This window comes from Ciconia boyciana, chromosome 5, assembly GCF_034638445.1.
Source record: "Ciconia boyciana chromosome 5, ASM3463844v1, whole genome shotgun sequence".
Classification (NCBI taxonomy): Eukaryota; Metazoa; Chordata; class Aves; order Ciconiiformes; family Ciconiidae; genus Ciconia; species Ciconia boyciana.
The window spans coordinates 32,751,684-32,771,208 of NC_132938.1; the positions used below are offsets into that span (position 1 = coordinate 32,751,684).

A 19,525-nucleotide genomic window follows, 5' to 3' on the forward strand; every position below is an offset into this window, starting at 1 on the left:
GTGGAGAGATTAAGTAATATGGATGTACATAGATACCATCTTCTGAGCGCTAAACTCAAGGTCAAAAACTCAAGGTCAGATTTATGCCTGTTATTGTTACAGAAATACACACATGCAAAGTGTTCTTTGTAGAATGCCTCATTACATACTGATTTATACTACTTGAATTCACACATAAAGCATCTATGCCATGCTCACCAGGTGCCTCTTCCAATATTTTGATTGGCAATTACACCAAATTGCTGAAATCCACAGGTAAAGACCCAGACCAATAAACAACTGCAAACCTTAGAAAGGTACAGAACAAATAGCCAGAAATACACAAATCCTAACACCAACTCTATTTGTAGCTCAGAACAGTTTTCTTAGTGCTCCTCTGACTCTGTGAAGAGAAATTGATAAATGCCTTAAAATACTAAGACCAAAGTATAAAGTTAAGAAAAAATGTTGTCTTCAATTGGGACAATATAAACATGGCCTCTTGCATAGTCTACTGACAATATTTCAGATATTCATATCAATTTTCTGTGGTTTGTGTGTGAAAACTTTTGAAGCTTTTCAAGCTATTCTTTTTCAACTAATGGGAGAAAAACTTTGAGGAAATAAAAAGGAACTGTAGAGTGCCACAGCTAAGTGTAAACACATTTTTTTTTCCCCAACATACCTGTCTTTTCCATATACGTACCTGAATTTTTCCCTAGTATTCAATCACCACAATTTAATATAAGATAAAGAAGCACCACTTCATTCTTGCATCGGCTGCTTTCAGGTAATCCCAGCACCTTATCTGTGCAGTATAGGAGTTCTACCAATTCACACGCTAACATATAGTTTTCCTCACTTTTGTAAGAACAAAATTATACTGCCCTTATTCATGCTGAATAATCAATGAAGTTACTCCAAAAAGTAGTATACTATTCAATATGAACCACAGTGTTTCAAAAAACTACTGCATGCTAGTGAAGTATATAAGAGAAGCAGCACCTGCATCTTAAAAGAAGATGCTGTAGTATCCCAGATCTAAATAGTCATAATGATATTTTTACTAAAATATTTTTTAAACAAATTTTCTACTTGTAGAATGTACAGTAGTTGCTCCTGCAAAAAGCTGATCCATTTTCTGCATTTTCTGTGCCAGTGTTTTGGCTCAGCTTGTCAGGAGAGTTAATTGACATTCCAAAATGCCTACACTTTATTAAAATAACAACACAAGTATGAAGCACTTTCCTTCTGGGATTTTGTAGTTACTTAGTTTACTCAGAAAGAGAGACTACAGATTTATAGGAAGATTCTGATCTGGTGGATACCAATGGAAAAACTCAGAGATAAAAAATAAACTTTGCCCAAACCTTGTATTTATATATTGATTTAGAGAAAAAAAATATCTTTCTAGCCTTTCTATACTCTTACTGTGAACTTCAGGTTTTCTTTCTACTAAAAATGATTGCGGCACCTTTCATGTAAATCACTATTGGAGTGCCAAGTTTAGTATCAACACAGATTTCACTTTTACTAATGAGAATTATGTACAAAAAATTTGTATTTTTAAAAATTACTTAGACTCCAGACCAAAAGAAAATTCACCATCACCAACCTACACCCATGCTACTGCAACTACTAGTTACACTTGTAAAGACTTCAGCAAGAGTATATACTGTAGTAGCTGTTGCAGAATTGTGCATGACTGATTACCACCCTAAATTAAAAAACTTTGTTAACTACAGTTACTTTCTTTGCAGAACAACTGATTTGAATTCAGCTAAAGATACAAATGAGCCTCTGGCTGAAGCCCAAGAGCCAACTTTACTGTAAATCCCCAGATGTTTGTTGTACAATCCTAATGCTGAAACCATAATTGCCAATTCCAGTACAGGATGCTAACTTGTTCAGCTGCTCCCGTTATATGACTTCTGTTTTCATTGTGAGTTTTCTTTATTCCAGTCCCAACCATGAATTTCAACTTCTATAGTCTGAAGTTCTTGCCAGTGTTTATTTCCAACTGAATTTCTAAAGAAAAAGTAATATCTTACCCTTAGTTTGTGTCTATGAGACAAATAATAATTGCACAGCAATGCACTAGTTTACTGTTTTATGGTTTTCTTTTCTAATTTGAGATCTTTACATAGCTTGGAGATTTAAGCTTGAAAAACTTACACACACAGTTACCACCTTAAAATTTTTCTTGAAGTTTAATTCCAAGCTTTAAAAAAAAAAACAACCCACAAAAACGAAAACAAACAAACAAAAAACTCACAGTAAATCAGCAGAGTCTGATCAACACCGAGCTTTTAAGGTCTAACTTGATATAGAAATAGTTCAGGTGTCTATAGGTTAGAGTGCATATCATTGCTGTATCTGAGTTTTAAAATGTAGCGCAGACAACAGTATGCTTACATTTCTAGAGCAGAAGTAGGCCCAAGGTTAATATAAATAGCACTCCACAGAATGCTGTTTACTCAAGATGTTAAGTAGGTGGCATTGCATAGCTATAACAAAGAAGAGATACATACAAAAACAACAACAGCAAAAAAGATATATCAACTTAGTCACCACTTAAATTAGGAACTATTTTTTCAGAAGACAAGAGACACTGGGTCTTTGATTCACTTGAAGAACTAATTTATGTCATGTATTAATTTGGCAAGAGGAGGTAACCCATAAAGATCTTAACTGGAATTTAGTTGGACTGATCCTTACATAGAGGAAGTTCTGGAAACGTTCAAGCAGACCATAGAGGTCTTTTGAAACAGCTTTTGATAATATCTTATGATGTAACAAATGGGTACAATTGAACTTTTTGGTCACCTGCAAATCAGCAGAGTATGTTGATGTCAAAAAACAGAAGTTTGAAAAAAATAAACTTTTAGTGTCTTCTGTCAGTTTCTCATTTCCTTAACTTCACATAAAGGGAGAAGATTCTTAATGGGAAAATAAAGTTTCACATTCCATAGAAATCTTCCATGGAAAAACTGGAATATGGAAAATTTTAATACTTTTCTACAAAACCCACAGGAAATTACACTTGAGAAAGGACAGCATAATTAGATCCAAAGTTAGAAACAGGAAGAAAGCATAGAATAAGTGAATTTAGTGGAACTCTGATCTATTTTTTAATCTGTAGAATGCAGGTATTTAATTACTTTTTACAGACAAAAAGTTACAATTTTCAGGTCATTTTTTATTTGAAATTTTAATTTCTTTTAATAAAATGAGTTCAAATGAAATAATTGATCATACACTCGGTAATGAAAAGAATTTAAATTGTTTTGCTTTGTGCAATTATTTAATGAGGATGCTCTTCAAGACAGCAAGGCTTTCAAATAATGTTAGTGTTACTTGTATCACTCTTGGATGCAGGCCAGTGTCAAAACACGGTCCTTGTTATGGAATAATCAATACATCCATTTTATTTCTTCAAATAACAAATTTGAAACTGCTTTGAAGTAACAATGTTAGCAAAGATGCAAGAGAATAATCCATAAGATGAGGTGTGGAATTTATTTTGCACCTAAAAAGGAGAATGACTACTCTACCTGCCTTTTTTAAGGAGGGACTGAATAACCACATATTGAAGATCTATAAGCAAAAAGATAACTGATATGTTTCTTGCACTGCCTAGAAAAGGAAAAAGGAAAAGGATAGTTTTCATTCTAAGATACATTACTTGTGCTTACAAATATTTTAGTAATTCATACTACTTCATTAAAATGCTTGTAGCACTTGTATCTATTTACCTTCTCTACCTTATTTTAACTTGATACTTCCTCACTACAGGTAATGTTGCAGCCACATTGCTTCCTAAAACTGATGGAAGTTCAGCAGGTTTCTTGAGAAATTGATCTGGCAGCACAAAAAAAAAAAAAAATTAAAGTAATTTAGGAAGGGATTTCAGAATTATATAAAGGAGATTGAAGTCTAAGTCACAGTACTAGATGGATGGGAAACTCCTTCAGGGAATAGTAAAAATAAACAAAAAATACTCTGTAAAAGCATTTTCAAAGCAGAAAATTTCATTGCTGGTGACAAGTTGTTTCTGGAACTAGGCGTCTATAGCATGATATATTTCTTATGACAACAAAGGCTGTATAGTATAAACTCAAAAAGCATGCTTGCTATATGGAATAAAAGGCTCCAATTCTTAAGACTGACCAGTAATTTTAAAGTGTTGTGCATAAATATGCAAGTTATACATGTGTGATCATACACAAAAAAATGAAAAAAGAAGGACTGTTGTTGATTATGAAGCAGTAAAGTCCAACTTAGTTCTTACTGAATAGTAGTAAAATGCAAAGCTCATTTGAAACAGGAGATAGACAGTATTATAAACGCAATCCTTATGATATTTGCTTGTGGTAGTCAGCTATCAGAAATTGCAAAGGAATAAGAAATTTGTCCCTTTAAGAGAGAAATGGTGTCCTAATCAGGGACTGTCAAAACACATGTGATGATTACACTATATCTTATCCTGTGAATATCACTCCAGGTAGTCAAGGTAAGATTCATTCTTATTTTTTTCATCTTAAACTTTGGAATATTCATTAATTTTCTCTATTATCATGTAAGACACCAAATCGTGTGCAGTGTCCCCAAAAATATGATATTTCTCAACAATTAGAATGCAATCTTCTTTCCTTGCTTAAAATTTTGTTCTTCCTGATAGAATACAGAAATGCTGAGAACAATAATGTGGAAAAAATACCCCAACTCTCAATTTAATACAATAGAGATCTAATAAATTACTTAAACAGGTAGAAGAATTTTTTCTTCTAAACTGTCTCATCAAAATCTGGAAGTAAGCTTCTATAACTTTACCACAGATGTCCTTAAAACAAAAATTGCTTCAGAACTTCTATTTGACCACATGTCCTTTAGAGTAACAAGCAGATTTTGGGTCTGAATTTTATTGGTATTTATTTTTGCAGATTATGAATGATTTAACTGCTTTATATAATTTCATTACAAATGGTTTTTAAAGTGAGAAACATAATACAAGACAAAAAGTATACTGAAAGCAAAGCTGACCAAGCAAAAGTGGACTGTAATAATCCTGTTTCGTTTCAAGGTAAGAAATTTTTCTTTATCTAATGGGTAAAACTAATTTTGTAAGTCGGCTTGCACTTCTGGAAATTACACATTCAAACTTTAGGACACCTATTTCTGTTTCTGAATGAATACCTTGAGAATCTTTCTTATATTCATTTTCAAAGTGTCACCTTTGAAGTTCTGGTTTGATTATTACCCCCGATACTTTTAAGATTCATCTGATATGAAACACAAAAAGAAAAACGAGTGTTATTATTGAGTTGGAAATAATTAAAACTCTGAACAGTTAAAACAGCAATGCTTTCGTTATTTTTCTTGTTCTCTTTTGCTTCTAGAAATTACTTGTTCGTACACCCCTCCTCCTAGTTTTGTATCGTATGCAAACTCGCTGAGGGTGCACTGTGCAGGTCCAGGTCATTAATGAAGAAAACTGAACAACGCTGGCCTCAGTACTGACCCCATGAGTACACCACTAGTGACTGGCCTCCAGCTGAGCTTTGTGCCACTGGTCACAACCCTTTGAGCGCAGCAGTTTAGCTAGTTTGCAGTCTCACTGTCCTTTTAGCACGTACACCATCAGTTTGTCTAAGACTATATGATGCGAGACTGGGTCAAAAGTCTTGCTAAAGGCAAGATGAACAATATTAACTGTCATCATACACCAAGCTAGACACTTTGTTGTAGAAGGCTGTCAGGTTGGTCAGGCATAATGTCTCCTTCAGAAATCCATGCTGACAACTCCCAACTGCATTAGATATGTAATTTTATTACATGAATATTCTTTGTTGTTAATACACTGAGTCTTTGGATATGAAGTAGATCTCCTCCTAACTTAACAAACACACTGTTTACAATGTTTTTTGGGAAAATTTGTCTTTGCTTACCAAAGACCTATAAGTGAGGACATTGCACAGCACGACTTTTAAGAAAAACCATTTCAAATTATCTCAGCAGCCCTCAAGCCAGGGCTAACAGACTAGCCATATTTTAGGGACAGTAAATTATGTTATGTACTTTGTGCTTAATGCCTTACATGGATAGTTCTCCCCTCACGACTCCCATTTTTTCCCCCCTTGTTTTTATCTGTACATCCATCGTTCTAAGGTTTCTACAGAGTAGCAAAAAGTAAGGTCTACCTTAAGTTTATAAAATGGGATGTAAAGGATAAATGTTGTTCTCCATGAAGAAACAGGAGTAAATTCCTGCATGAAGAGATAAAAGAAGACAGATTTTTCTCCTTTTCAAGTCTCTTGCAAGTCATCTGCTTTTACATTCCTGCTTTGGATCAGATTTTCTATGGAAATATTAATAACAATTTTTCTTTGTTTTAAACATACAGCATTTCTTTAAGTAATTGCTTAGCCTCTGTAAATCGCAACTACATTATTTTAAAGTCATTCAGGGAAAAAAAAGTCATTCCTCAGCTTAAGATGCCCATACAGTTAAAACAGCTCAAATGAAATTCACTTTGAATGAGTATTAGGATCAGATACAAGACATGATGAACATCAAACTTAAATATCACAAGGTTTCATTGAAATTTGCCCCAGTGGAACACAGATGTATTGCATGAAGGAAGTACTTGGAAAACTGAAAATGCAATTGATACCAAAACCAGCAACAAACTCCAGAAAAACAGTTGCTACTTGATTAACTTTCCCACATCCTTCTGGAGAAGTGTTCCCAAATCAAATTCAGGCTGGTATAAAACTGGGTTGATATAGGCCACTCATGACTTTATTCATGAGCTGTAGCCAACCAAAGTAAAAAGCTTAGGTAATATTAACTCAGAATTTTCAGTATAACAAGCAGAGATCCTCCTTGACTGAACAACAAGTCACAGTAATAATAAGAGGAGTACAAGTTGACGTAAAAAAATGATGTGTTCAAAAGATAGAGTTGTACAATTGGATGACCCCCAGACAGGTTTCAGTGAAGTATAGCAAATCAAGGACAAAATGATGAATCATGAAAGTTCTTATCAGCTGTCAGTGAAGAGCAAGTACAGCCAACTCAATTTCAGAGTGGCAGTCCCTACAGAGACCACCAACAAATATAAGAGTGACTTGTTCCTTGGCAAAGCTTGTGATTAAGAAAACCTTATATCTTGTTCATAGCCAATAAACTGACACTGGGCTTTCAGTACATTGGAACTACATCATGTTGAGAGCCAAAATGACTTAAGGAGTCCTTTATGCCATAATAATGACTTTATTCTCAGTGACAAGTGAGTGATCCCAAGGGCAAGGCTGAAGAGTACGTATCAGAAAAATGAACTGGGGAGCATTTCAGACGTTATCTGAGATGATTGTGACATGTAGCTGCAGAGACAAGCATTGCACTTCACAATGAGCAATAAAGGTGACAGATTCTTAGGTGCTTTTGTGATTTTTTTGATAGTACAAAAAAGGTAATCAATGATATCTCTTAATTGGATTTTCTCTGTTACCTATATACATCAGTATTGGTAGGACTGCAGGACTCTCAAACTAGTTCTACTGCATGGCAATGGGGTATCTTACAGTGCAGAAAAGAGAGTGAATATAGAAAACAACTTGGCCTTGAATTTTTAGAATATGTTTCAGGGGAGGATGGGGGAACATGTTCCTCCTCCCCAACCCCAAAAATGGACAAATATGACATACTTGCAGGCCCTTACAAGAGACTATGAACATCTTTCAAGAAGATATTTTGGGAACTACAGCCCAGTTGGTCTCACTTCAGTTCCTAGGAATATTATGGAGGAGATCCCCCTGAAAATCACTTCAAAGCAGATGAAGGAAAAGACAATTGGGAAGAAATGAGAATGGGTTTAGTAAGGGCAAGTAGCACCTGATTTGATGGTCTTGTATAACGAGAAGACTGGCTCAATGGACAAGAACAGTGGATGTCCTTCCTCAGCTTCAGAAAGGCTTTTGATGTGATCTCCTATGCTGCTTCTTTATAACCCTATCGAAGAGAGAAGCTCAACAAAGGCATTCTCTCAGAAAAATAATTTGGGGTTCTTACAAAGGCATCTAAGGCCCAAACACAAACCTAAATATGTGCAATGTGCTGGCTGGAATTGATAAAATTTAATGCTATGTTAATGATTATACACACTTAGGGAGACAGTAAAGAAAAAAATATAGTGTAGAACTGCTTTTGTCAAGATTGATTCAGGTTTGGAAGTAAAACAAAATAAAATAAAGCTCTCTAAACATTTATAAGGATATTCAGTCTCCAGAGTGAAAATCTGGAGAGAAGGAATACCTGAAAGAAGTTCTGCTTTGAAACCTACCTACAATTTCTTAGTTCTCATACAATCACATATTTAAAAATACAAGATATACAGAGAGTTTTCAGTTTCCTGTGTTCAGTTAGAAGTTTATATGTATTCAGTGTTTCTTGTTTTCTAGACCTTTTTCTAATGAGTTTTAAGTAAATCATTAAATTCTGTGTTCTCTAAGGATATCTCTTGAAAACACATGCTCTCTAAGTTCAGAGAATACACTTTTAACCTTGTTAGTTGTACAGAGAAAACAAAGCAATCCCCACTAGTTTAAGGGATAATGAGTTATTTTGTCTGCAATGAAAACAATTTAACAAAGAGAAAACTTGATTTTCTTCAACACTTAAGTACTGTATGTGTGAATGAAAAATATCAATAAAGTCAAGAATACATTCGCAAGGCAACACCATGAACTGCTTTTATTGTTCTAACAAAACTGTACCTTGATTGTTTCCATTCACAAATGCAGTAGTATGGATGCAGTAGTAGGATGATGAAGAAATTTAATTCAGAAGAACTGAAATATTATAATAATTCAGGTTATTGCATTACGTGTTATTTGGTTTCATACTTCTCATTAATGATACACTACAAAGAATGTAGTTTGCATTGTTTCTTTGCATCATATCAATGCAAATGATATAAACATGGAAAATATAACATCGTCTAGATTAAATTTACTGGTTTCAGACTAGTAATTTGATCAAAAGCATACAACTAGAGCAGCCATAGTCAAAATGAAATTCTCAATAAAATTCAATGCATACAGTATGCGTACCCTTGTTTCAGGGATATAAAGATGTCAATTCAGGATCAAATGAGCCCTTAGCTGCTCAGGTTCTGATGTATCAGTTCAAGTTCTAACATGCAGTTAAGTCATTTGATGAAGATATAGAAGTATCTTTTTTGTGTAAGCATAAGATTTGGGGTAGGAATGCATGGTTCTGCAGACGCCACTAACTGAAGAGAGTAGAATGGGCAAATCAAGAGGAGTAAGGTTAGGGAACTGGCACCCTCTGAGCAGCCTTCTCATTTACACAACTTCTACAGACAAAACATGAGTGAATATTCAGTTTACTCAAGACCTGGATTTTTCATCACTATTTTTTGATAGAAAAATTGTATACTGGCAGGAGAAAATATCACTACAAGTTTTGTTTTGGTTTTTAAGAATTCATGCATATTTGTTCTCCAACTGACTTAAGTATTTTAGCATTTACTTTTAATATTCAGGGTTTTAATTAAGCAATCACAAGATAAAAGGCAATTTTTCAACCTATATACAAAATTCGATACATCTCTTCTGATCAAGACAGTTTAAGGGCTGCATTTAACCCTGCATAAGTGATCTTATTTGGGGATCCAGGTATGCTGCAGGCAAAAGTGGTGATTTCAGCACCTGTAAGCATATGTGAACTTTACACTAGCAGACCTAGCCACCCTTCACATTTAAATTGCAGCAGCAGAGAGCTCAGTTCAGCCTACCTACTCAACAGACCAGTCAGGACTCTTATCAGAAGTAGTTCACTATCAGAATCAGAGGTGAACCCTGTGCTATCATTTTATCAGCTCCAGACCTAGCTAACTAAAAGATAGCTCCAGCATATGCGCAAGAACTCTTCTCATGCCTCTTAGCCGTAGTATAGCACACCTGCTGCTGTACCCTGCTGCTAATATCATTGCTTCCCACCTAACTGCGCTTTGTGCTGAGTAATGGGAAAGCAGTGACACTCTGACCTGCAGGGCTGAGCGCCCTACATGGAGGTCCCCAGTGGCCATTCTACAAATCATGTTGCCAGTGCAGAGGAAATACACCAGTTTCACAAAGTTATTATTGAATATGTTACAAGTCATCTCAAGAGTTAATCAAATGATGTCACTTTAATGTCTGTGTTCTTTTAGAGGGGAAGGAGTAAATTTGCTTAAAGAGCAAACTCTGCTTTCAGAAAATAAATAAGCAACATACTCATGTAAAAGACTGCAAAGACATCAGTGCCAATGAGTTTTCAATTCCACAGTATGTTTTAACTCCCATATGCATCAAACTTAAATCATTACTGCTTCCATGGAAAAGACCGGGAAAAGCATTCCTCTCTGTATCAGCCAAAGTAAACACTAACAGCTGGTGAGCAGGATAGCTCTTCAGAATCCACTGTCTGTATTGACTAGGTCTCTACTGACTATAATAAGAGCTCAGAAAACATGGCTCACTCAGATTTCTACAGCACCAAGGTCAACTCTGTAAGTGACAAAACAGCTAATGTCACATGCAGATGCCACATGCCTGGGGAAACACCATGCAGAGACATCACAAATCCCTACTGTAAAGCGTAATACAGCTCCAGAGGGAATGATTTTTCGTCATTCCCTCACGACATTCACATTTGCATACACCAGAAGTTACTGAAACTTTAGCATAACAGCTACTGAGCAAGTTGGCAAAAGGCTGGAACGTGCACCTATTTCACAAGCGCTGCAAGATGAGACCCGAGTCTACAACATACCACTTTTTTAGCTAGGTAACAAGTGTTTTAGTGTTAGTAGATACAAGTAGACCTGCAACACCAAAAAATATTTTGGTTGAAACACTTTGTCCAGCTAATGATCAACTCTATCTCTTTTCTTCTGCTGGTTTGAGGGCATTTACTGACAGGTCTATCTGTTTTTCATGAGCCTCACAGAACCAGTGTGACCTTGTGTTAGGGTACTGGCAGACTTTGCATCCTGTTCCTTTACAGTAGTTACATTTGTGTGCATTTTTTGCTCTTATTGGCTAGAAGCTCTGAGTGAAATTAGGACCCTACTTGAATCTCTCATTACTCTCACTTGAAACAAAAGTTTCTATGCTTACTTTAAGAGAACCAATGTTCTGCAATACGAAGCCCTGTGCAAGCCAATATCCAAAATCATAACCCTCATGTACAGTAACAGGAAATGGAACAATAATAGACACCATCCACCTGCAGAAAGGAACTGGGAAAAATGCATAAACCATGACTAATATTCTGCAACCTCTGAGAAAAAGTATGCTCCTTGAAAGGTTATACAGCCTGGAAATTTAACACCAATGTCATAAAGTCTACATATTAGAATATTCATACTAAAGAGGTTCATGCTTTAGGCATGATTTTAAATGGATTTGTTGTACTAGATATTGAGGTCTAACAGAAACCTTAAAATATTTTTTTCCTATTTAGATACAGATAAAAGACAAAGTGCTCTATTTAATTTGCTTAATTCTATAGCTTCAAAATTATAAAGAAAATATTAGAAGATTACAGACACTACTTTAGAGGTGCTCACACCTTTCCATGGCAAGGTGATCTAGGAAAAAATAAACCCACAGCCAAAGTTCCCTTTTGTAGATGCCTTTCCAATTTTAGGAGGCAGAATCTGGCCTTATTGATTTACTCTTGGTAGCAGTGTTCGGTACTTAAATGGTCATTTATGTACTTACGCTTTAACTGTTCCATTGTTTTGCCTCCCCTCAAAATTCTGATCAAAGTTATGATATCTGCATTTATTTAGAAATAATTCATTATCAAATGTTTGATTATAGATTTACCTTAACTAGTTATTAATATTTTTATCTACAATTATAGAAGAAACATTATGAACAAGATTTTGTAACATTGTATGTATGGTGAGTTGAAAAGTAAACGAATATCTGTTCAGTAAAGTGATCAAAATTCAGCATTGTTGGGGAATATACTGTTACTTAAATATTATAGAATTTTTCATTACCTGGGACAATATTGTTGCTCTGTTAAACATTGAAACATCTTAGTTTTACAGAAAAAAAGAGGACAAAAAGACTACTTGTTCATCTCGCACATCTATTAACACAAGACTGAACTAATTAAGAGAAATGGGAAACTGTCATGATCTCATTTATGAATGTACTTGAGACTTTTTTATATATACATAGAAGAGAGATTTCAACAGACAGAATTTTCCGCAAAGGCATTTAGGGTAAACATACTTTTCATTCTTGTCAACTATTGCAGTATGCATATTAAAATTCTTTGCTGATTGACTGAAAACCATTGTAACATTCCTCTCTGATCATAGGTCTTCACTTGCATAGTAAAAATAACTTAAGAGATTTCCAATATTTCAAAATTATTTTAATTCATTGACGATATTAATATAAACAGCATGACTGAATCAAAACGAATGAGCTAAAATGAGCTGCACTGAATTTCTGAACACATATCTTTATTTTTTTCCTCTGTAACAATGTGCTGCTAAATGATAAAACAATTACATTTAAGCAACATTGAAAATGATTTGTTTTGAAAAATTAAATCCTAGAGATATTATGCAGTTTAGCAAGGTTGCCCGTACCTAATGAGGAAAAAAGACAGAGAGAAAGACAGAAATCACACTAGCTAATAATACCAGAAAGAATTTAGGCATATACAAAACCATTGTTTATTTCACTGCATTTTGAACATATCACCAATCTTGTTTTTCTGGAGTTCACACTAAATGAAGAGCCAAATATTCCATTCCCAATGCTGAGGTCATTTGAAGTATAAAATATACATGCTTTGAATCTCTTTTATTTAGGAAAAGACATTTCTTTTAAGAGGCAAGCAAGGTTTCAGGAAAAAAAAAAAATATCATTTTTGATGTGAAGGAAGCTTTCATTGTTGATGTATTCTCAAAGCAAACCGCTACTGATTGCTAATTTAGGAGGTGTAAGAATTAAACTTTGTAGTTTGAGGCTGAAGAGATTCATTTATATTAGCTGTAAATTAAGAAAAAAAAAAAGATTAAAACCACCTACCTTTCGGGAATGGATTTCTTTCACGTATAGTGGAAGTAGAAATTCAGATATTCCTTCAAGTCGTATTCCTTTTTTAGTGACTCTCAAATTTCCCATTCCATCCTACAATCAACAATATATACATATTCACTTTAGAAAATAACCTTATCCAGAACAAGGTAAAAAGAACACAGTAGCTTGCCTAGTATCTAAAAATAATGAGTGCTGTCCCACTGTCCCCAGACCTCCTGATGATCTTGGACAGGAGCTAGATGGGGGGATTTATAGGCAAAGCTTCACCTAGGATTGAGGTATTTAGCTGCACAGCCTGATGGTGAACTGCGTACATTATTCCTTGGCTGGACCTAATGCAAGTGTACAAATGTAGATCATAAGTATTCCTTTACTGTAGAAGTGAAGCTAGATCTTGAATTACAACTGTTAAGTTAAAAAATTATGTAATTATCTCTAAAAGTATATATAACATTTGGTAAAGCAATCTATTATTTTTATGTAGTGACATATTAGAAAAATATTACGTCATTCTTATGTCTTGAATCAACTGGTTTTGCTTTTTCCCAGAAATTAAAATACACAGGAAAATATCCTATAGAAAGAAAGAAAAAGGGTTTTCTATTAGTCATTGCTCATCACTACTAAGACCATGTTGATGGTGAAAAGAAAAACTTCAAAGTGCTGAGGGCTATTTTTGTTTGTATGTTTTAATTTATCTGAACAGAAATAGGAAAAGGACCATTGTAAGAGTCTGGATGAAACAAGCAAACCAAATGATTCAATGTGCAATAAAATGTAAGTATAGGAAAGTAGCATAATAAAGCTTCAGCTGTATTCTTACAGGAAAAACACTGAAACCTGCTTGATACTTAAGAGACAGGATCATTTTGCACACTGATAGAAATTCAACACTTTTTATCCCAGAATACCTGTTACTATATTCCTGAAGAAGATAATTCTTCACTGTACAGCCAGTGGAATTCAACTTGATCCACTTTGGTGCAAAATGAGCAAATTTAACCTAATTGCTGATTAAATGTTTTGAAGCCATTGCTGACTCTACTGTAGCAGAACAGTGAGAACTTGCATTTCTGCTCTGTTGGCTAAATTGTGAAACAAGTAATCTCCACTTGCTGGCAGTCGTAAACAGCTGGATAACAATGTCCCCAGCTGCTATACCTGAAGCCGGAAGAGGACACTGAATTAAACAACACTATACTTATCTAAAGATAGTGTAGCGACTATACCACTATAGCTATTCCCTTTCTAAAACAATCATGCCAATATGGCAGATATTTGATTGACACCACTGCATCCACATCTGAAGCAAGACTGTGAAAATGTTAATTCTTTAAGAGAACAAAAATTACATTTTATACAATGTAATTCAGCTGGTATCATTTCCCAAACACAACAAGGATATAGTGATAGATAGCTTTCCACACTATGACAGATTTGCAAAGAACATACTGTTGGGAATCACACCTTCACATATCAGTTATAGGACTAGAAGCCTAGATGCCTATGACTACAAAACCGGAAATTACCAGAGTCAGAAAATAAATAAAACTCCTTTCCAAAGCAGAGAAAATACGGAATAACAAAATCTACTTCTAAGGCTATCTATAATATAGAATATACCTAATAAAGTAATATGGCAAGAGAAATTTACAGACTCTGTAATAGTCCATTATAATGTTTAGCAAAACTTGTAACTGAATACATAAAGCCAAGAATTGCCTTTTTGTTAGCAAAAGTGCTGTTTGTATTCAAACTATGTGTCGTAGTTTAACCCCAGCCAGCAACTAAGCACCACACAGCCGCTTACTTGCTCCCCGCCGGTGGGATGGGGGAGAGAACTGGAAGAGTAAAAGTGAGAAAACTGATGCGTTGAGATAAAGACAGTTTAATAGGGAAAGCAAAAGCCACACACAAGCAAAGCAAAGCAAGGGATTCATTCACTACTTCCCATGGGCAGGCAGGTGTTCAGCCATCTCCAGGAAAGCAGGGCTCCATCATGCATAACGGTTACTTGGGAAGACAAACACCAACACTCTGAACATCCCCCCCTTCCTTCTTCTTCCCCCAGCTTTATATGCTGAACATGACATCCTATGGTATGGAATAGCCCTTTGGTCAGTTGGGGTCAGCTGTCCCAGCTGTGCCCCTCCCAACTTCTTGTGCACCCCCAGCCTCCTCGCTGGTGGGGTGGGGTGAGAAGCAGAAAAGGCCTTGACTCCGTGTAAGCATTGCTCTGCAGTAACAAAAACATCCCTGTGTTATCAACACTGTTGCCAGCACCAATCCAGCACATGGCCCCATACTAGCTACTATTAAGAAAACTAACTCTATCCCAGCCAAAACCAGTACACTATGACAGCTGAATTATCAAATAATGCTTCTTTAAAAAAGTGACATTATATTTTAAAATATTTTCCTTAAATCAAGATATGAGATGTCTATACAAATCATTTCACATATAAAACCTCGTGCATCTGTAGGCTTTCTAACAAAGAGTGCAATATGAGACAGTGATGCCTATTTTTGCAAAGGAAGTAAGATAAAGAAATTAGACTTTGCTTTTGAATGTGCAATCTGCATTAATACCCATTAATTCTAAATTCCAGCAATCCTCTTTTTCTATGTATGCTATAGCATATAAAATCATAGCAGGAAAGAATAACCTGAGAAAAGACAACAACCATGTAACATTTCTGGCAGTGAATAAATACTCAACAAGAATTAGGTACCAATTTATTGATTTGGGTATAAACACATTTTCTAACTGAAAAGGCAAATTCAATATGTTGTTTTATCTGCTTTTGTGGAACGTTTGTAACTGCCAGGCACAAAATAATATTCATAATAAAACTGAAAAAAAGTGAAAAATTACAAAGTCAAAATTCCAGAAAACTGGAAATGCTGAAATTAAAGTTGCCTAGGAATATTTCATCTCTTCCATCTTGCATGTATGTGCATGATAAAGTGTATAATTATATGTAACATTTACCCTCCTGAATCCCAGCTAATTCCACACAAGGTTGGAACTACTCTTAAATCGGCAGCTACTCACTATTTTGCTTTCGTCTCATTAATTTCCTTGCTCTGCATTTATTGTACTCTTAAAACCCTGCTTTGAAGACAGTACTGTCAGTTTTGCTCTTGGCTTCTCTTCTCATAAGTGTTTATTACTGAAGTTACACAGTTCTTCACAACTATTAATTAATGTTCAAAATACTTTCAGTGGCTTTATATTGAGTGATATTGTTCTTATGTTACTGAAAGGGAACTGAAGGACAGAAATTAATTTCTTCACTAATTTTTGGTACTTATCATATTTTCTCTGTTTATTTTCAGCAGTGGGAAGTTAATTTGTATAGCCAGTTTAAACTGCCAGAGTCTCAGAAACAAACCAACAATAGAGCCTACTGCATCCGTAAGGGCTTCCACTTTTCCGAGTGACATTTCTAAGCCCTCATGCTTTACTTCTTCAACAGTGAGCAACACACCTATCAGAGTCCAACAGTTTGAATGCAGACAGACTCTGGACAGGCAGGAGCACTCTATTTTCAGTAAAATTACATTATTCAAAACAAGGAGACAGACACTACATTCTGGAACGTAAGCCACAAATGGTGTTATAACATATAAAACTGAAATAGGGTGACTGTGACCTTAATTGCTTGATAAATGCAATAATATTCCAGAAAGTAACTTCCTGAAGTGTGTAATGACTGATATAAGACTGAATAGTAAAATAAAGAAAATACTAAGAAATATACTACGATGTGCTTAATGAGGCTCTCCCCATTCAAAGAATCACTGCTCAGTACTTTTTCTTCATCAGTAATTCCCCATTCAGTTTAAAGAGGGGTTGGAATAAGAAGAGTTTCTTGTTTCATCAAGTTAGAACTATGCTGTTATAGAGGAAAAATTCAAGGGTTTTCAGAAGTAACATAACTTGGTCAAAAAGTTATTAGGATTGAAAAGATTAATCAGACGAAGGTCCAGTCTTCTCGGCTCATTTAATGCACTTATGACCATGAAGATCAGTTTAACTTTGGGGCTCCCCCAGAAAGATGAAAATTAATATTAACAAGTTTAAAACAGAACCACAGAAGAATTCTGTCTTAAAACATACTTGCATCTTCCTGTAGATATAACTTTTATGTAATATTATTATTATAATTCATTTTAGGCATCCTTCTGTTAATCTTCCAAATAAACTGCCTAAATTACTTTATGCTTTCCAGGCAATGAATACTCAGATTATCATTTTGGTATGACTTGATTTTATTCAAGTGCAAAAATACACTTGAATGAACTATTCCAGTACTTTCTTACAATAATTAAATGCTAAGTTCATGTACTGGGACTGGCTGGGATGGAGTTAGCATTCTTCATAGCAGCCTGTATGGTGCTGTGTTTTGGATGTTTGGCTAAAACAGTGCTCATAACACACCAATGCTTTGGCTGTTGCTGAACTGTGCTTGCACAGCATCAAGCCTTTCTCTTTTTTCCCCTCTCTGCCCCCCAGCAAGTAGAGTGGGGATGGGCAAGGAGTTGGGAGGCGACACAGCCAGGACAGCGGACCTGAACTGGCCAAAGGGATATTCCATACCTGTAACATTATGCTCAGCAGTAAAAAGTCATGGTAGAGGAAGAAGTGGGGGGAAGAAGAGGGATTGTCTTTCAAGGTGGCCACTCTCAGAGACTGACTGGACAGTAGTCTGTTTGTGGTAGGTGGTGAGTGATTGTCTTTGCATCACTTTATTTCCTCTTTATGACTATTTAATATTTATGATTATTCTCAGATTGTTATTCCATGTATAACTTTCCCTTTTTCCCCTATAAGAAGATAAAACAAACAGTGACCCTGCCTCACTTATTTTGTTCTTTTCCCTACCTATGACAGTAAGAAAACCAACTCCCTCATCTTTATACCCGTAAATATACCTACCTTACAGATATTAAGAAATAATAAAATAATCACTATCAATATTTTGTGGCATTCTTAGATTATATTAAATTTCAGTTATGAACACTAGAAATTCAAACAAGCAACTGTTAAAACCTTAAAATAGGAAAACGAAACATTTATTTTATGCCATTGCTTGTCTTATAACTGCAGCAATATAGTAATAGCTTTATTGAATTTGAACACTACATGAAAGTCAATGGAATCCCAAAGTATACTTATAAATCTCTGACAAAATGAGTATAACTTTGAATCAGAGCATATTGAAAAGCAAAAAGTTCTGGGAGTCAAACAACTAATACTGACATTCAGAACTTTTTTGAGCTTTGACTTGTATATAAATGGGCACAGATTAACGTTCTCAGATGGTCCTGTAAATAGTATATAAGAAAATCTGAAGTTAATCCACACTGTCTTTAAACAGAGAGGAGGATCTTTTAAAAGATTAAGTTATTTCTTGACAATGTGCTGAAAAGTCTACAAGGGAGTACTACTTATATAGTAAGTTCTATTTCTGCCAAATAAACTATTAAAGCAGCATATTTTATGATAACTACAAATAGCAAAGCGTATGATAGAACTATAAATACTTCTCAGCAAACCAGGAGGTTGGCTAAAACTGCAATCTATTCTAACTAATCCTGTACGACACATATTGCTATATAATGAAACGTGCTGTGTTGTGCTTTCTTTTCTCTCTATTTTTTTTTTTTTAATCATTTAAACACTAAGGCATTCTAAGGAACAAGTAGGCAAGGAATTCTGTACAGATTGCTAATAAACAAGTAGTGTGCAAGAACAAGGTTAGCAATCTGAATGATAGCCAGCTCTCTGTGCCATACATGACAAGAACTGGGGGCCTAGGACAGGATTCGCAATACTAGCTTGGAAGATCTTTAAGCTACAGAAAGGGAAGGTTCAAAGACAAGCTGAGGACTATTTCAGTTGGAAATAACATTTCTTCTGGAGGACAGTAACTAAATCTTACAACTCACTCAGCCTAGGTGAATTAAAACCTCTTTGCATGAGACTTGGATCAAATCCATACCTTTAATATTACAAAAGCCTGCAAATCTATGGGTAGTACTGCTATGTGAAAGATGTGTAAGTGGAGAAAACACCTACAATTCCTACTTAAGATCACAGAATTCAAAATTCCTTGGTCTGGAGAGAAGAAGTAGGAGAGTGCGATACTGCAGTTCAGGAATTAAAACTCTCATGAAGTGAGTTGAGAACAGAGTTCTGCTAGATCCTCCAATAATTTGTCATGCATCTCACAAAGTGGGCAGTCAGAAGGCAGCAAAGGACCCTGCTAATTAAAATACAAGCTTTTTCCTTAGGGTCACTTAGTTGAACTTACATCCACAAGCACAGTGAAAAGTAAACTGAAGTGTTGGTTAATCTGAATTGACTAAAAGATGAATAAATAACATTTTGTATTTCAGTT

At 35.1% G+C, this 19,525-nt stretch overlaps 1 protein-coding gene across 2 annotated transcripts in view; it reads right to left on the reverse strand.

The window, feature by feature from the left end:
- SGCZ (sarcoglycan zeta) overlaps nucleotides 1–19,525 on the reverse strand; it is a 234,771-nt gene that overhangs the window by 121,121 nt on the left and 94,125 nt on the right. For both annotated transcript variants that reach the window (XM_072862143.1, XM_072862142.1), the window contains exon 2: nucleotides 13,107–13,208. In XM_072862143.1, coding sequence (XP_072718244.1) covers nucleotides 13,107–13,208 — 102 coding nt within the window. The remainder of the gene's footprint in view (nucleotides 1–13,106; nucleotides 13,209–19,525) is intronic.